This window comes from Nyctereutes procyonoides, unplaced genomic scaffold (genome assembly GCF_905146905.1).
Source record: "Nyctereutes procyonoides isolate TBG_1078 unplaced genomic scaffold, NYPRO_anot_genome, whole genome shotgun sequence".
Lineage (NCBI taxonomy): Eukaryota > Metazoa > Chordata > Mammalia > Carnivora > Canidae > Nyctereutes > Nyctereutes procyonoides.
This window is the reverse complement of record NW_026575156.1, coordinates 2,237,006-2,255,854: the sequence shown is the minus strand read 5'-3', so window position 1 is coordinate 2,255,854 and position 18,849 is coordinate 2,237,006. Positions and strand designations below refer to the sequence as shown.

The 18,849-nt window shown below is 40.3% G+C and overlaps 1 protein-coding gene across 2 annotated transcripts in view; it reads right to left on the bottom strand.

Moving 5' to 3' along the window:
• Positions 1-15,889, bottom strand: part of NCAM2 (neural cell adhesion molecule 2) — a 520,048-nt gene extending 504,159 nt beyond the window's left edge. For both annotated transcript variants that reach the window (XM_055313808.1, XM_055313809.1), the window contains exon 1: positions 15,741-15,889. In XM_055313808.1, coding sequence (XP_055169783.1) covers positions 15,741-15,795 — 55 coding nt within the window. In that variant the 5' untranslated portion in view covers positions 15,796-15,889. The remainder of the gene's footprint in view (positions 1-15,740) is intronic.
• Positions 15,890-18,849: the final 2,960 nt, after the last annotated feature.

Sequence of the window (18,849 nt, the reverse complement as noted above, 5' to 3'; positions counted from 1 at the left end):
GAGAGACAACAGATATTGTTTTGTAGTCTTGAGAAATTAAACACTAGCTAATTAGTCTTCAGTTACACTAAGTGTGAATAATAAGTCCAATGTTTTATCATGGAGTACATTTTCTTCTTAGAGGCAAAAAGCAGCAAAGAACAAATCATTTTAAATATTCATGAATTTCAGCCCTAATGAAAATAATGGAATAAATAGAGCAAGGATTTTGACACAGCATAAAATGATGGAATGATTTTCCAGTTTTATATATAGATAGATAGATAGATAGATAGATAGATAGATATAGATATATATCTATATCTGTGTGTGTGTATATACACACACACACACACACACACACACACACTCCCCCACACACACATACACAAATATATATTTTATATATTTGGCCATTCAGAAAAAAACAGTGTTGATGAGAGTACCTGGCATGGGATGGGGGTGGGAGGAACTAGAATGACTTTCGAAGAAAAAGTAATTAAGAGTATGCACATAGTTTTATACCCTAAGCATCTTAATCTTTATCCTGCCTTTTAATTCATTGTATAGTCTCAGGAAGAAACCATCTAGAGGCCAGGAACTGGTGTAGTTCACATCTTGGTCTAGGCATGTAGTAGATTAGCACTCTGATTAGTGAGTCTACTCACTTCTATACTTAGCCTGTCTCATCAGTAAATATGAAGTCAATATTCTTTGTTTCCAATTTCCACTTCTCTTTCTAAAGGAGACCCTGGTCATTTCTATTTTTCATTCAACTCTTCCAGAGACCAAGTGAGAATTTTTCCTTGCCCTCCTTAAATTTGAGAACATTATTCAACTATCTAGTTTGGGTAAAAATGAAATATATTTCCTTTAAAAAAAATGAGTTTCTTTTATATCATGAGATTCTGGAAGACTGATCAGGTTTATGTGATTTGTTTGATTCCAAGTCTGTTACCCCAGCCCTGCCATACTTTGACCACCATCTTTAAGCATTATATAGTGGGAAGCATTCAATGCCTCAAATTAAAAGTAAACTTTTAATCAAATCCCACTTTGGCCACTTCATAGCTTTGTGTCCTCAGGCAAACTGCTTTATCTACTCTCTCTTAATTTCATTATCTGTAAAATTTTAAAAAATGGTAAAAGATGTATAAACACATATTAAATAAGATCAAGTATAACAACTTTCTCAGACAATTTCCCAGGATATACCCTATTCACAAAGGAAGTTGGTATCCTTACCTACCATTCTTCAACTTAACAATAGTAAAACTATGCACAATGTTAAGTTTCCTTTTACAGTGACCTGGCAGGGAAAGAGGATTCTGTTGCCAGCCAGCCAGGGTTCCAATCCCAACTCTGCCACTGAGCAGCTTTGTGAGTTTGACAGGTCATTCAAACACTTCAAAACCTGTTCCCAGCCCCTTCTCTACAACAGAATCATCTTCACAATTAGTCTGAAGAATTAAATTAGATCACACATACAAAGTACACTGAAATGGCACACTGTAAGTGATTAATAAATATTGAATTATTTTATTTTTAAAAGATTTTTTGTATTTATTCATGAGAGACACGGAAAGAGAGAGGCAGAGACACAGGCAGAGGGAGAAGCAGGCTTCCTGAGAGGAGCTTGATGTGGGACTCGATCCCAGGACCCCAGGATCATGACCTGAGCTGAAGGCAGATGCTCAACCTCTGAGCCATCCGAGTGCCCCATAAATATTGACTTCTGACACAGTTTACATTCTTTGTCAAAAAAGGCCCTCTCAGCATCCCTGTAGCAGACACATCTGGCCACCCACTGCACCCTATGTCCTCTCCCTCATTCTTTAGTCAATGAACACTGAATTTGATTGAACAATCATAGGCTCCAAGGGAGACTAACCTTTCCCTCAGCAACAGAAAGGAGTGGATTAGTAAGTGGAAATCATGGTGATGACATTCTCCTCACCAGCCATTAGTTTAGGGGAGTTCATATGATAGAATTCAAGCCAATAAGAACTGAAGGAAGACTGATCGATGATATATGAGAATTTTTATTTTTTTGGTAATACAAGGCCAGTGACATATTTTTCTTCCCTAAATTCAGATTTTATTGCAGAAGAATATAATACATGAAACTGTTGCAGCCACCTTTCTTCCATGAAGTCAAGGAAAAAGAGCAAAAAAATAAGGAGAAAAAGTCCAAACCTGCCTCTAGGTGGTTTCTTATATGCTATAATAGATTTTTATTTTTAGGCCCTATAAAATATGTCCTTTTCTTATTTGCCTCTAAAAGCACCCTAAACTGAGGTAATTTCATTATCAAAGTATTCAGTAAGTCAACCATGAACTGATGACCTACTGAATTATTAATAACGATAATGTTTTACAATGAGAAGCCATTTAAAAATACAACTTATATTTAAATATTAATGTTAGCCCTTAATGAATTACACTAACCTGGACAATTAAACTGCCCCATCTTGCAGCTACCATGAACCCAATATTACTAAAACCTGCTGGTTCTTTGTGCTCATTAACATTTTAAGTCCCTAAAAGATTTACTTGTTTACTAATTAGTAGTCACTCACCTAGAGTTTAACCATTCAAAAGAAATAGTCTGAGAGCAGTAAAAACCTGAAACTAGAGCTACTCCTAGTACTTCCTTTCTGCTTTCTCCTTTCTGTTTCTAAGGTACCATGTTTTAGTCAGAGAAAGGAGTCAAGTTTTAGAACCAAGTATTAACTAAATTTGAAATTTCAAGCCCTTTACTTATTAGATGCCACTTAACTTTTATGCAATTCAGTTCCCTCAGCTGTAACATAATACTTCAGAATTCTATATATGTTGCGAATATAAAAATGAAGTAATGCATGTGAAAGTACTCTTTAGGGTGACTTACAATTTTTTTTTTTCTAACATTCTCTGCTTTACCAAACTCTAACCAGGCTACACTTAGCTCTCCTCTCACCTAGGCCTCAACCTTGACCTATAAAGATTTGAATGAAACGCTAGCATTTTTAACAGCTCAAGGCTGCATCCCTGGAATGACTTAAAGTGGCTGAGAAAACTTAAGGCTGCCAAAAGACTTCCTCTTTGCTCCAGTTCACACCTCAGGATAGGACACCTGTCTCCCAACCTCTGTGGGAAAGTAGGAACATTTGATAACCACCAGTTAACAAACCCAGGTAGATTTCAAACAGACCAAACCATCCTTCTAACATTTTGCAATTTTTTACTTCCCTAATTCTACTGAGCCCCCACATACCTCGCTTGCTATTCCCTCATTCTCCCTTTTTAAAAACACCCAGTCTGGGGCACCCAGGTGTTTCAGTGGTTAAGCATCTGCCTCTGGCTCAGGTTGTGATTCCGGGGTCCTGGGATCTACTCCCACATCGAGCTCCCCACAGGATTCTCCCTCCGCCTATGTCTCTGTCTCTGTCTATATCTCTCATGAGTAAATCAATAAAATCTTAAAAAAGAAAACAACACCCAGTTACCTCTGTACAAATCAAAGTTGAGCTCAGCTCACACTAAGCTCTTCACCCTACTGAATATAGTCATATACTTCATTCCCGACATGGTCTATTACTGATTAAAATCTGTCCTTAACTGCTGTGACCAGTGCCTTGCTTTGTTTATCTCTGACACTTCTTCATTCAATTAATCCATTAAATATTTACAAACAGACACTGCTCCGTGAGGACACAAGGTTGTCTGTTGTCCCTCTCTATGTTGTTGGGCATCTCCTTCTCCCCTTGCACACATGTAACTGTCAGACTTGATCCCAGCTCTTCAAAGGCTGACCCCACCATCCACTTCCCTCATTACCTTTTAGCTGATGAGTTATCCTTGAAACAAAACAGTGACTGATCTTTACTAACAGTATTTACTTTCCTTTCTCATTCTCAGCTCCCTGCATGCCTTTCTGCTCAGGAGTCAGAATGTGTTCTGGAGTCACAATTAGTAAAAGATAATTTACACGTCTTACAACCACCTCTCTTCTCCCATCACACACCCACGTGTGGGTACAGCATCTGAGATGTGAAGACTTTTAAATGAGGAGCCTTCTGAGAGGCAGCCAAACAGGAAGAGACAAGTGAAAGTTACCTTAACAAAAGTCCCCTGACCAGCCATAGTCAGTAAATTTAATCCCTTGATTTTCCTAGCAAGAGAGACATTCTGCTTAAATAAGGCGTCTTTTTACCAAATAATCTGTATTCATGTACAGCGTAGGATGGAGAGTATTTTTAATAAAATGTTTCATAAAATAGGAACAGAACAAGGACTTGAAGGAGAAAATACATGAGCAATTTAGGGTACTTCATAATTGCTCAGAATTCTGTTCTAAACATTATTTAAATATCATAAGAATACTAAAGTTGAATACTTTCTATCCACTTTGGATATGGCTGTGAAAGTTTTCAGTAAAGCACAGAGAGTGACATAATATCATTTAATAGCCTGTGCTGAGTTTTGTTGCTAAATTGCAGACCACACACAATGCCCACAGAAGTAAAATGCATTAGCATGGGGCTCTCGTGAGGGGGCTCCGAAATAAAATGACTCAAGAGGATAATCAATTAAAGTGATTATAAATTATGTGAAATTTAAGGGGGGAAATGAAAGTAAAAATGGATGAATCAGGAGCAGTGGTCATATCTCTAACTGCCAACTGTGTTTCATGTTAGAAGTGGCATACGCGATACTGGTAACATTAGCACATAAATGGAAGGAAGACAAATAAATAGGTGATAAAGACATTCTGGAGTATCTGAAAATGTATTCAACCCAATTAACTTAAATGCTCTTACCACTGAAGTCAGACATAGAAACATCAGAAAATCAGGACAAAACATGGCTACTAGACAGGAGGGGATTTTTTTTTTTTTTAGGTTAAAATGAATTTCATTTTTTTAAAAAGAAGCAGAACCCAAGTGTCTATGAAACAATAAGATAAAATACTCTTATCTTACTTGTCTTCCTATACATACAGTTTAAAATTGGCTTCCAATAATCATTGATTGAATAATCAACTTTTAATTAACCGCAGGGATTATCTTGATTTTTCAGGGCTTTAAATACTTGCTGTATTGACAAATCAGACATTTACTATTGACAATATCTAATCTGTTTAATTATACCATTATCAACATATTATATCTTCCTCATTTATTTCTATGTATTGAAGACTTTGAAACCTCAACAACGTAATGGTCTCCTATTCCTCAGATAAGGCTTCAAAAGAACAAATCTTACAGTCAGATTTAAAAGTTTGCTTTACTCCTGGTCTAACTTATTTTCAGTATTGGAGATAAAGCAGGTTATCTTTTCTTTCCTTCCGAATTAAGTAATCACTGTGACTGGATTATTTAATAGATACTCAAATATTTAGTGAAGGCCTATCACGTGCAGTAGTGATATAAACAAAATTTTTAAAACAAATACACAGACCAACAGATAATATATTCCCAACAGTCAGAACTAAATATATTTTTAAATAGTTTGTTTTACTCTCGCTGGGTAATATTTAAATATTCATTTAGTACATATTTACTAAATATCTACTATGTTCCAGGAATACACATATGAATTTACAGTGAACTCCCTAACTATTACACTGTATTTAATAGCAAGCCAGCATGGAAAGGCATTCTTGCTCTCAGGGAGTTCATAAAGAAGGTCACATACAGGTACAGTGAAGTCTGACATGCAGAATTCAGGTATATTACTACCTATGATTGGATCTTCAGTGTCCTGCACATTGACTGGTGATTAGGTATATTTGTTGAGAAAAAGAAAGATGTCTTCACTGATGACATGGATTAGCTGAGTTTTGAAGAAAAATAATGGGAATTGTCTGAGCGAAGGAAGTTAGGAAAAATGTAAAATGCATGAGCTGTGTTAACACAGAGCCCAAGTCTGGGGATCTCAGAAATGGTGCAAAACTGCTTGGTGGACATGGTAACAGGCATGAGGCTAAGGAAACAAGATCCTGCAAATGAATAAAAGTTTGTAAATGTCTTAACGGTTTTAAGCCAAGAACTTCCAAGTAATTCAAGGAAGTCCTCTAAAATGAACAGCACGTGTAAACACAGTCCAAAAATAACTTTGAAGAGCCGAATAACATAAAGTATCTTCTGTGCCACAGTTATTTCTTGTTTTTTTTTAAAGATATTATTTATTTATTCATGATAGACACAGGGAGAGAGAGGCAGAGACACAGAGGGAGAAGCAGGCTCCCAGCAAGGAGCCCGATGTGGGACTCGATCCAGACCCCAGGATCATACCCTAAGCCAAAGGCAGATGCTCAACCGCTGAGCCACCCACGCGTCCTGCCACAAAGTTATTTCTGAGAATTGCTCCATTAACATGAGTAAAATGTATTTCTGCAAAAGCACAGACTTTAGAATAGGAAAAATGCTGTATAAAGAATAAAATATTTATATCAAGTCCTGGGCCAACCATTTTTCAAGTCTTTCTTCCTGGACAAGTAATTTGACCTCTTCGGCATTCATTTTCCTCTTTTCTAAATCAGGAATAGTATCTATGTTTCAGGGTAATTGTGGAACTTTAGGTAGGTAAATTTAAGTTGACCATCTCAGCATATAATATATCCATTCGAAATTGTTAAATTCTACAAGGTAAGCCTAACCCTTTGATAATTCAAAAGTGTAACCTAGTTTAAAGTATTAATATATAATCTATACAATAGGTAGGGTGAAGCCAGTGATTCTGCAATAAAGAATATAAAAAAGAAGTAAACAGGATTGAAAGTGTTTTCAGTTAGCATTAGAAAATTATATATGGTTCACGTAAGTAAAGAAAATTAAAAAAAAAACAAGGTCAATATCATTGATCAGTACTTTGACAAAGATTATGGCATATACTTCATGTTATATCTAACTTTCACATAATTTGTGTTTCACATTTCTCTCGTCAATGACACAAAGCTATCACTATAACATAAAGATGCTACTTGCTCTGTTCGGGCAGTATATTCAATACTTGTCATTGGTAGATAAAAATAATCAGAGAGAAATTAAGGAAGGCAATATATATAAAAGTAATCAGAAAGAGTAGTACCGTATTATTAGAAAACTGCTTGAGAATGGACAAGTTACAATAATAGAAACACTGTCCACAAACCCTCATTAATCCTTAGAACAAAGTATAAGTGTGCTTATTTTCTTAAATTAGGATATACTCTATTCTACTGTAAGTCTTAGCTTTATTACATTGGTTTATTGTACAAGTGGTGGCATGCATTTCTATGCTAACACCACATTTGCATTCCTGAAAAACGCTAGTGCCTGCAAAATTACGCAGTAAAAAATATCATGGCTTATTGGAAAAGACAGGATTAGAGGTCAGAACATTCCAGACCTACAGAAATGTGTAACCAAGCACTAACAACAACCATAACAATCCTAATTAAAATACTAGCACTGTTAAATCTTTCCTGATGCTTGTACCTAGCATTTGCATTTTCTTTCAAGATGCAGGGCCTGAAGGGCATTCACTTTAAAATGAAAACTATGATCAGGATGTAGCCTTTTAAAAAGTAAAAACAAACACATCATTTTAACACAGGAAAAAATGACTTTCCAGTTTTTTAAGCTATACTCTCAATATTTCCAGATATATAATAAACTGGAAATCAAGGTGGTTCTTAAACTGCTAAACAGATACTTGCAGTAAAGGAAAGCATTTGAGTTAATTTTTCATATTTTTTATATATTTTTATTAACATCTTCATAGATTGCCAAAGCTTTCTCTTAACAGTGCTCTTGATCACTTAAAATTTAATGAGCTAAAGAAGTAATATATGGAGCAACATATGAGCAATATATGAAGTAATAAATGGAGCAACACAATTCCTGTATCATCCCCCTATTAACCAATCATGTATCAAAAACACACAAAGAAACAGAAGTATATCTTAAACGCATAGGATGCTCTTTGGCTGCAACTTTGGGTGTCAGGCACAGACCCTAGTTAATAGCTCAAGGCCAATCTGACATTCTCAATCTCAAAACATCATCTATCAATGGTGATTTTGTCAGGATTAAAGGAGACAATGAGTGAAAATACCTGGCACAGCACCCTGGCAGACAGTAGGCACTCAAAAATACTAGTTCCTTTGAAGATTCACAGAAAAATGTTCAATTCTATGTATTTAATATCAAGATTTTTTTTAAGTTTTGATTTTAGTTTATTTTCATTTCTTTTTAATTTTCTTATTTCATGTTTTATTTCTCCAGAATAAAAAGGGATAAAAAGCTATGTATAAGTACAGAAAAATGAAGAACATATAATACAAGCAAATTTGACCTACATGCTTCTGAAATTTTACTCAAAATCCAGACACATACACACCAATTAATATTAGAGTGCAAACAATGATGGAAGACAAGAGAACAAAGTTAAATGAAAGTGGAGAAAAATTCTGAAATGAAGATCAACAGCTGGCCTTTCCAAAGTTAATGATGACATTACCATCTAGATGTTTCATGGATACTTCAAAGTCAACATATCAACATAGAAAATCACAAACAAGCAAAACATAAACAAAACAAAACAAAAAACCCTCTTGCCTAAAATAAGTGGTTGCATTTATCTATTTCCCTATTTCTATTTTTTTTATTTTTTTATTTTTTTTAAAGATTTTTTATTTATTCATTCATGAGAGACACAGAGAGGGAGAGAGAGGCAGAGACACAGGCAGAGGGAGAAGCAGGCTCCATGCAGGGAGCCCAATGTGGGACTCGATCCTGGGCCTCCAGGATCGCGCCCTGGGCCAAAGGCAGACGCTAAACCGTTGAGCCACCCAGGGATCTCATATTTCCCTATTTCTATTAAGATAATCATTCTTTCTGTCAAAAAGGCTTAAAATTTCAGTTACTACATTTTTCCCAATTTCCCAAATCGAATGACGTATGAAGATCCATTAATTCTTCCAGAGAAACACATGCCACGACCCCTCAACTCCTTTATTATTTCCCTCAGGTCCATCCCATGCATGGCCAGGAGACTTAAAAACAAACCAAATTTTAGTCATGTTCTTTTCCTGCCCAAACAACAACTCCTAAAGATACAGACCCGAGAGTCAAGCTGAGCTTGGCCTCAAGGCCTTTCTACCTCTCTGTCCCACCAATATTTCCACAATCATGCCCAACAACTAACCTTTCCAAACTCTTAAATTAATTGAATTGGATTATTTCTGTCTTCTGAACACTTGGGGCATCCTTTCTCACAGCATGCTCACCTGTTTTGAATCCCTTGTCTTATCTTCTCCATTTTCCATGTTGAATACCCTTCTGCTTCAGTGAATGGCAAGGTGGGGTCCTGGTTAAAAGGCAAGTCTTTGGACGTGTCCTGAATTCACAGCTTTGTTTCTAGGCTGTGCAACCTCAGATAGTCATTTAAATTTTCTATGCCTCATAGCCCTCAAGTGTAAAAGGGGAATAGCAATATAATAATTAGAGGGCTGTTTTACATATTAAGCTAGTTAAGTACATGTAAAGTGCTTACCATAGAGCCTGGCAGTTAGCAAACACTCAACAAATTTTAGCTCTTTCTAGGTGCTGAATTCCTAAGGGCTTATTTAGGCTTTTTAATTTTTAGTTAATTATATAAATTTTCTCATTTTGCAGCATTTTGTTGACCAAGTTTATTGATCTCTGTTATGCTGATTTGGCTTTTATATTTTTTGCCTTCTCAACTACCAACATTGAATTCTGTGTACTACCCCTCCCACACACATGCAACTTTTCAAATGAATACATTAAATACATTTAAAATATAGGCACTGAACTAGAAGTGAGAAAATTGAACCTAACTCCAGAAAACTACTAACTATAAACGATATAGGCAAATCAGGGAATTCCTCTGTACCTCAATTTCTTCATCCACAAAATAAATATTCCTTTGGATTCTTGAGCATTCTTTACAAGGACGTTGTATGAACTCTGAACTAGTGGTCTATACTGTTACAAGATGCTGGCATTGTATTCATTATACGGCTGCACAAGTATTTGTTAATCGATGAACTGACAAAATGGCACAAAATTTAAATATCACCATTACTTTGAGCTGAAGAAATGTTAGATTAATTTTCTTAAACCAGTGCAAAAGCCTGGTGTTCAGGGAACTGAATTAAGAGTTTGGAGACCAGAGCTCTAGTTACTATTTGATCTTTACTAAATCACTTTTCCTAATTGTGTGCCCATTCTAAGCCTGTCTGCAACTAATTTCAGCCTGGTGTTGGCCCATAAAACGGATTTATGATACAATAAGAAATCCATTCCTCAAGACCCTTTACTGCCATCTGCTGGAAAACTGTGAAAATAAATATGCATTCTATCACCATGACTATGAGTGGCGCCCCCTGCAGTTGTTCATCACACACCCTATACAACCATTCCTCTGAATATCGCTGAATAAGGTGTCTGAGGCACTGTAAGGATTCAATAAATGTTAGATAAATGAGTAAATGATGAATGAACTACTCATCCATGAATTACATTATCTCTGCCCCCCCTCAATATTTGTTTATAATCACAGAGCAGTTTTTAATGACTTAAAAAATTGAATAAATGGAATATTTTTAAACCATGAACAGCTTTATCTGTATTCAGAATATACATCTGGCATTATAACGTCTGGCATAGTAGGGTTGACATTTTATAGGAGGCGTACACATATCTATTATCACAATTGCTCCTCACAGCGGTAGAGCAACTATTAGATATATTTATGTCTGATTTTCAAATAAGCACATGATGGCTCTGAGAGTTTAAGTTGTTTCTTCAAAGTCAAGAGATTTAATGGTCTAAGTCCTCTGATTTCAAATTCAATGTTCTCTCCGCTTCCCTGCTAGTTTTAATAACAAAATGAAGCCAAGAAAATTTTGACCAACTGATTTGAAACCCTTAAAACTGTCATCTATTGATTGTTATGTTTGTAAATACTCATAAAATTCCTTACTAGACTTCTTAACTATTTAAATTCAGACATGTTTGTTTCATTACATCGCAGCTTTCTAAAATGCCTTGTAATGGCTGATGAACCATTCACTACTGGCAGAGGTGAATATGTGACACCAGGAAGTACGCTGATAGCCATTTGGAATCTGCACTATTACAACTGTAAAACTGTAAATAGTTAAAAGTCATTAAAATATTTTAAATAGTGCCACATAGAAGCACTTTCATTTGCTGAACAATTAAAGATACCTTAGCTCTATGAAGCTCAGGAATACTACATTTAATAAAAGCCTAAAAGCACTGGGTGCACCTCAAAGTGTTCTCCTATCATACAATTTGGAAAATTAAAACTAATTTGTAATCTTTTAAATAGGCCTATCTTCAATATAATTGGGATAGTATAAAGGGCACAAAGAACGTACAATCTAGGTTAATAAAACTTGAAATACAACGGACGGTATCCCCTTTATAAGAATATTTAAATTATTAAATTAATTTCACATACACCAACACCCGGAAGACTCATTTTATTCTGGACCAAAACAGAAACGACAACGACAACAACAAGCAATTCAAACTTGCTCTACCACTTATCAAGCACTTTCTTCATGTTTTCAAAAGTTCACTACTATGAGAGATGACCCTGAAAACAGATAAATTAAAATCGTTTCCCAAATGTCAAAAGCCAGAGAGAGCAGCAGGACTAGTTCCAGGGCCTTCTGATTGGCAACCTTGGTTCCATTCGCATTGCTCCCTCACAAGGAAATAGACCAAAACAAATGAGACTGTTAGGCTTGGTTACCAGCCTCAATTTCTATAGCTCATTTCTCAGTCCCATTACAAACTAGCTGTATGTTTGAAAGAAAGCCATTTTATTCGCTCAATTTTATGAAGTTTGACTTTATTCTTGTAGTGAATGAGGTCATTTTCTTCCATTAATTGCTTCTCTAATAGGACATTACCTCTGGAAGAACATTAGCCCCCTGTGTCACCGGAAAGGCTCACTGGACCCCCTGGGACCTACCACCTTCCCTTCTTGCTCTTCTCCCAGGCTCCGATTCAGCTTTAGAAACTAAAGTGGCCAAGTGGTCTGCTTAATTCCTTTGACATAAGGCAGGAAAGAAACCCCTCTGGGTTGTTCATTGACAATAACAATATTAATTCACCCCGCCTATCTTGTCTAAGTGCAAATGCATATGGAGTTGATTCAATAGAAACGTTGCACAAGAGGCTGACATCAAAGAATTAGAGCAGAGTAGATTCGAAAGGATGTGAGAGAGGCTGTCTGCGTAACAGTCTACCCTGAAGACAGGTTTGTGGAGACCTTCCTGTAGAAGTGAAACTCGTAGTCACCCACACACACCCACACACACTCCACACTTCCTGTAGAAGTGAACCTAGTAGTCACCCACACAGCCACACACACCCACCCAAGCCTTATTTTTAGCAGGTACACTTCTCTAATGAAGGATGTCCTACCAGCACTTCACCAGAAAGAGAAAATGTAAGCAGATGCCTGTAAGTTCAACTAATTAACTGGGCAATTCACCTCCCTCTCCTCATGATTTTGGCTTAGGTAAGTGCTCTAACTGTATGGCTGAACTGGATTGCAAAAGAGATGAATAGCTGCGTTCTTACCTTACAGTTTCATACAAAAATCCTTCTGTTTCATACATGTAAGCATCCAGGAATAGATCTTTATTAATCACACTTGAGTAATTTTTAAAAGGAGAAGACAATAATTTAAGACAGTGAAAAAGCTTCAGGAAAGCAGCCCATACATATTACAGTTTGGGAATTGGGATTTACACAGATCCAAACAGCAAATGCACTGAGAATCACAGACTCGGGTTACTGATTGAGATTTACGATGACAAGAGACTGTGACCAAGTTTTGAATACAAAAGAAAAATAATTGCAAAAGTTAAGAGTTATAGAATCTCCCTTCCATTGACAATTAAATTCAGACTTGACAGTTAAATCCCGACCTTACTTCACTGGATATTAATCTTGCAGTGGAAATGAGAGGCTTTTGAGGGGAGCATTTCTGCTATAATAAAGGCTCTCACTACAGTAGAACAATAATGTTGTGTTGAAAGTTAGAACTATTAGACCTTGTTAGCTAATTACGGTATTGGCATCCACTTAAGTTGCTCAGTTTTTCACTTCTGTCATTTTCTGCTGTTCAACTGCTGCAGTTCAAAACGTTTTGACTACTTAAAAGGGAATACATCATCGTTGCCTTTCCCCAGTCTAACTGCACACCACTTTCCAAAGCAATAGCTTCAATCATGCTTCATAAAATCCCCTGCAAGTATATTGTTGGAAACATAAATCAGCAAGCTGAGATTTTAGTATTTCTAAGGCAAGCTCAGGGATCACTAACTGGAGGCTTTTCCATGGCCCCACTTATAAAAGAATAAACAAAATTATGAGTTACACTAGATCCCTTTTTCTTCAAAAACTGCTCCAGTGGTGTGTCTGGTACTTGCTTCTGCATCCTTAATTGGAGAACAAAACACTAGCATAGAAGAATTGGACTCCAGGATCAGGATTGCTGTTTCCACGCATCTCTGACTTCATTAGGACACATGGCACAGAAGTACTACATGTTCAGTTTCACAAAAGCTAGGTCTCTCTGACACGCATCTACGCCTCTATGAGTGCCATGCATTTTTAAATCGCACTAGATAGAGAGATCTTTAGAACGATGCTCTCCTCCTTCTCTGTTTCTTTACAGTGAATATAGGCTCCCTTTCAGGCGTGCTTTAGTTTTAGAGCCCCTCGTTACAATCACTCTGCATTCTGAATTATGTATTAGGGGAATCACAATTTCAGATATGTCACACATACAGAGCCAAATTAAATTGTGTCTGTGTATAATACTTAAACATCCCCAGATTTCTCTTTTGTCCCCCAAATCCCAACACACTTAGTGTCTATAGCTGTAAATTCACAGACTCCACCACTGAGACATATTTCTTCCCCAAACCAGTCACAATGCAATCATCAGTCTGCATAAACTTGCTTTCTATTATGCTCCCGTCTCACTCCTCACTAGCCACACTCGGTTAATTGCAGTGCTATTTTAACTGCAATTTTCAGGGGCTGCTTCTTAGGATTCACTAATACCTGTCCGTGTTATAAATGAACAGTTAAACATAATCAGCAGCCCTGCCAAAATGAAAGCAGCATGTCTGTAGGGCATAAAGTCTGTGTTGATCTTTGCTATAATAGCGATTAAATTAACTGGGCTGATATCAGCTTTGGATGGACACATCTGCAATTTCGCTGTGACTGAAATTTTGCATACTCTATGTTATTAAGGGAAAACGAGCAGCATCTTTTCCAAGACACTTTATAAACTATGGCAACATTCGGCGTTTGCATTCTGATTTCTGAACATAAAAATCTGCATCCAATCGCGTTTCATCAGCAACTAACACTGTATAGCTTTAGGGAGGTGAGGGCAGAGAAAGGAAGGCTTCATATCCAAAATGTCAAGCCCTGCTGAAGAATGATAGAAGGACCCAGGGAGTGTGGCAGAACAGAAACCACCATTTCTGGGCTTAAAATGGAGTTCTACTACCCCCTGCTGGACCACACGAGCAACACAGAGGAGGAGAGAAAACGCTTAGCATTGAAGACCGTGGAGATATTTTAACTTGTCTTGTAATTTATGTTTTCTCAAAAAACAATTCTCATGCCATACTAATAATATAACACTCTACGCAATTATTGCACACCACAGAATCACTGCTATTTTCTTTTTCGTTAGAGACTTCCACCAATGCATGCTTTATAGCATGTCGTGTTCCCAATTAAATGTCCAAACTTGTCTGGACAGTTGAAAATGCTTCCATTTATCACAAATATATTTTACGTGAACGCGAACTACCCAAGCAAAGCAAGATAAATTCAGATCTATCTCTATACAGATAAACAGAGGTAGCTGCCACAAATTCTCCCAGGTTATTCTAGTGAGCTATTCAAATTCTTTTTTTTTTTTTTTACCCCCCCGAGAGATAAAAATCTCACCCAGTTCTCCACAAGCTAAAGCATCCCTTACAGGTGTAATCACAATCTGACGCTATAAAAATTTCCAACCTTGATGTATTAACAAGGGTGGGGGGGGAGCTGAAAATGAATGACTGCAACACATGCCTAGTTTTATCCATTTGCCTCTTACACACAACATCCAGGGCCCCTCTCTTAGTTTCAATAGAAATAAACCATCATCGTCCACTTCCTAGTCAGGAATTGGGGTCTCGGGAAAGGGGGGAAAAAAGAGTCTCTTAAGAATTGAATTTCTTGCACACCAGAGACATTTCACCAACGAGTTTGAGGCTGATAGTTTTTGCTCCTTCTGTAAAACATCGTCGTTCCCTCTCCTTCCGCAACCTCAGATATTTAACTGTGAATACACACCAACGTACTCATCCGATTTTTGATGATGGAAATCGGAGAAAGCCAACAGCCCAGAAAAAAAAAAAGAAAGAAAGAAAGAAAAAGAAAAGAAAAGAAAGAAAAAAAGAAGCAGTTTGCCTACATCTCCTGCTCACTGATGCCAATCTCCAAATTCCGTATTTTCTCTTATTTAAGGGTCCCCGCAGCACCGACAGCATTTTCAGCGGCGGCTAAAATAAACAGGGAAAAATAAAAATAACAAGCACCGCAACTAGAACTTTAAGTTCCCTCGTTTAATTCTTCGGTGCCTCCCTCTGCCTCTCTCGGCTGGGTGGAAGGGGGAGGGAAAGTCAACGCGATGAAGCACCACACTCCTACCTTGCCCGCTACTGACAAGCAACCCGAGCAGGTGGAAGGAGAGGAGGAGGCTCATGTTCAGGACGTGACACTGGAGGACAGACAGTTCCAAAGTTAGTAAGTCCAGCCCTGGAGAGAGAACCTTCCGCTGCCTCGGCCGCCTCGGCTAGAGCCGCCCGCAGCCCGCGCGCTCCTCCTCGCAAAGTGACTGCAAGCTCCGCGCCTTGCCGCACTATATCCAGGCAGCGGCGGCGGCGGCGGCGGCGGCGGCGGCAGCAGCAGCGGCCGCCGCGGCGGCAGCACGGCCGGGCGGGGAGGGAGGCGGGGGCGGGGGCGCGGGCGCGGGCGCGGGCGCGGGCGCGGGGAGGGGCGCGCGGCCGAGGTGTATCCCTCCGCGCCGCACGGCGGCCGCTTCTCCCGAGACGCGCGGCCCCAGGATTCGTCCGCAGGCGGGCTCGGAGCCGCGGGTTCGGTCCCCGCTGCCGCCGGCCGGAGCGGCCGCCGCGGTGGGCCGGCCGCAGCGCCGAGGGCCGGAGCCCTGCGCCGCCGCCGGCTAGTCCGCGGGACGGAGCCGATGCTGGAGCTGCAGGCGGCCGCCGGGCCCGCGCTCTAAGCGCGTCCGGACTTAGCCCGAGCGGGGCACCGGGGGGCGGGCGGTGTATCCCGCGGCCCTCGCTCCTCCGAGGGCGTGGAAGGGGGGGGGATTCCGCCTCGCCCAGGCCTCGCCCCCCGCTCAGCCCATCAGCCGGCTGCCCCCTTCCCGCGCTTTCCCTTCTGCCGCGGCGGAGGGAGGCAGCTGTCCTCCAGGGTCCACACTGCCCGTCTCCTCCGGCTAGAGAGGGGAGGCGGGGAGATGTGACGGTGTTTCTCGGCCGCGTCGACCCACTGCCCTTAGGAGCAGGTACTTGAGGGAGAGACACTGGGAGGAGGCGAGAGGCCGGAGGGGCTGCGCCGCCGCCAAGTCCTAAGTCTCCCCGGGGCCGCGCTCCGCCTCGGCCCCAGCGCACGGCGCCGGCCGGGCCCCCGCGGGGAGGGCGACCCCGGGGACCCTGGGGACGCACGAGGGGTGCGCGGGGATGCGCTCCCAGCCCCGCCACCGCCCGTGCACACCTGCGTGTGCGCGCGTGGGACTGGGGGGATGGAGCCGCGGCAGGCGCCCAGAACTAACGCTCCTTCTCCGGAGATTGGGGCACGTCCTTATGGAAGCCCGGTGAGAAAGGCTTGTGGGTGCGATGGAAGCCTCGGCAAGAGCTGGCGGAAGGCAGCGTCCCCGGCCCCAGGGCCCTCCCTGGGGGCTCGGCCGGGTCGCAGCGCCCCCGCTGCAACGGACGGACGATGCGTCCTTTCATCTAAACGTTCGTCCTGGTTCCTGGGGGTGCTTCACGCCCAGCGAGACCACTGGCCATTTCCCTGTGAGCGAGGACACTCAAGTAGGAAGCAGGAGGGGACAGAAATATTGTAGAACTCGGAATCCAGCGCCCAGACCCCCGCCCGCACCACACACACACACACACGCCGCACACGCACACACGGATTTGATGCTGAAATGCAGGTGTCCTTGCTCCGGGGGGGGGCCACGGGGTAAGAGTAGAAACGCGCTTACATGCATAGGGCAGGTATTGGCTGCGCCTTGTGCTCCCCAGGGGGGACAGTCTCCTTACACAGGAGATTCACTTGCTTGGCATCTGGGATGGGTTTGCGAGAGGAGGGGAGGCAAAGGCAGCTGTCCAGTACCCAGGGCTGAACGCTAACCAATGGCCCTCTTAGCACCTCTCAGTTTGGGAACCTCTTCTTTCGCTTGGTTTTATAATCGTATATTTAGGACAGTACATTTAGGAAATTCTTTTGTCAAAGCTCCCACCTTACGTCCTCTCCTCATTCTGGGAGGCACCAACTGTACTTAAGTAAGGTCACAGTCAGCTCTTTGCGGGAAAGGGTGGAAACAGCACACTTAGAAGTGTGAAAATGACTCCTTTATTTTCACCAGTTCTTGATTTCTCTAGGGAATCAAGAAATACTACACACACACACACACACACACACACAGGGTCACAGAAGACATTTGAAAGCGTGCTACCTGTGCCAAATAGCCCCTTCACCACAAAACCTGAAATTTTTCAGTGTGACATCAGGAATAGTCAAGTACCTATGACATACAAATACACACCACACACACACTCACATCTGATAGTTTTGACAATTAGATCCCGTTCTTTATTATTGGAAGTCAGTTTACTTTTACAGAGGGTTGAACTTTGCCAGGGGAGAATTTGCCTGGTGCCCTTTGAGGCGATTTAGCTATTAAATCTTCTTAGAGTATGGTAAAGGAAGGGGAGAAGGTAAAAATGATCCATCGAACACTAATGAAATTTCTGAGTAGAAGTTTATTTTATAAGATGCGTACAAACTATCTGTGAGAAACAGAAAGAGAGAGGAGGGGAATGTGCGCGTGTGTGTATGCACCTATGTGTATGGAAACAATGAACAAATAAAGCGCTGATATTCAGGAATATACAAAGGTGATATAGGTATTGATCCTACTCTCAATTTGCTAATAGTGTTATTGACTAGATCAAGAATAAACACAAGATCCGATCATATAAATCAGGTTGTGAAAATATCTTAATAGAAAACAAACTGTTATTGGGACATAAACAGAGAGGATGAGGATGATTTCTGAATAGAGGATTGAGAAAGGCTTCAGGAAGCTTTGAAGAAAGAGGAGAAATTTGATGGGTAGAGACAGGGAAGGTCAGAGAGAAGCTTAAGCAGAGCCTGGAAATGTGAAAGCACATCTCCGCTTGCATGGAGAACAGAGAGAAGTCTAATTTGAAAAAAGTATGGTGTAAAATATACAGATTGTTTGGAGTTGGAAAAGGGGTATAGGACTATGTTATGCTAAAAAATCATAATAGTATGTACAACCCTCTTGGAATAAAGGTCCAGACGTACATGGTCAGGAAGAGCCAGGCTGGCTATCTCTCCATCCCTGAGACACAAGTCATAAGTTGTGAACCCATGGGAAGATTATAACATAGGCTCTCAGGCGTTTTATGCATAGTTATCTTGAATTTATGTTGCTGTGGGGTCTCAATAGCAGGGTGACACATACTCAAAGAAAGCCTTCCCA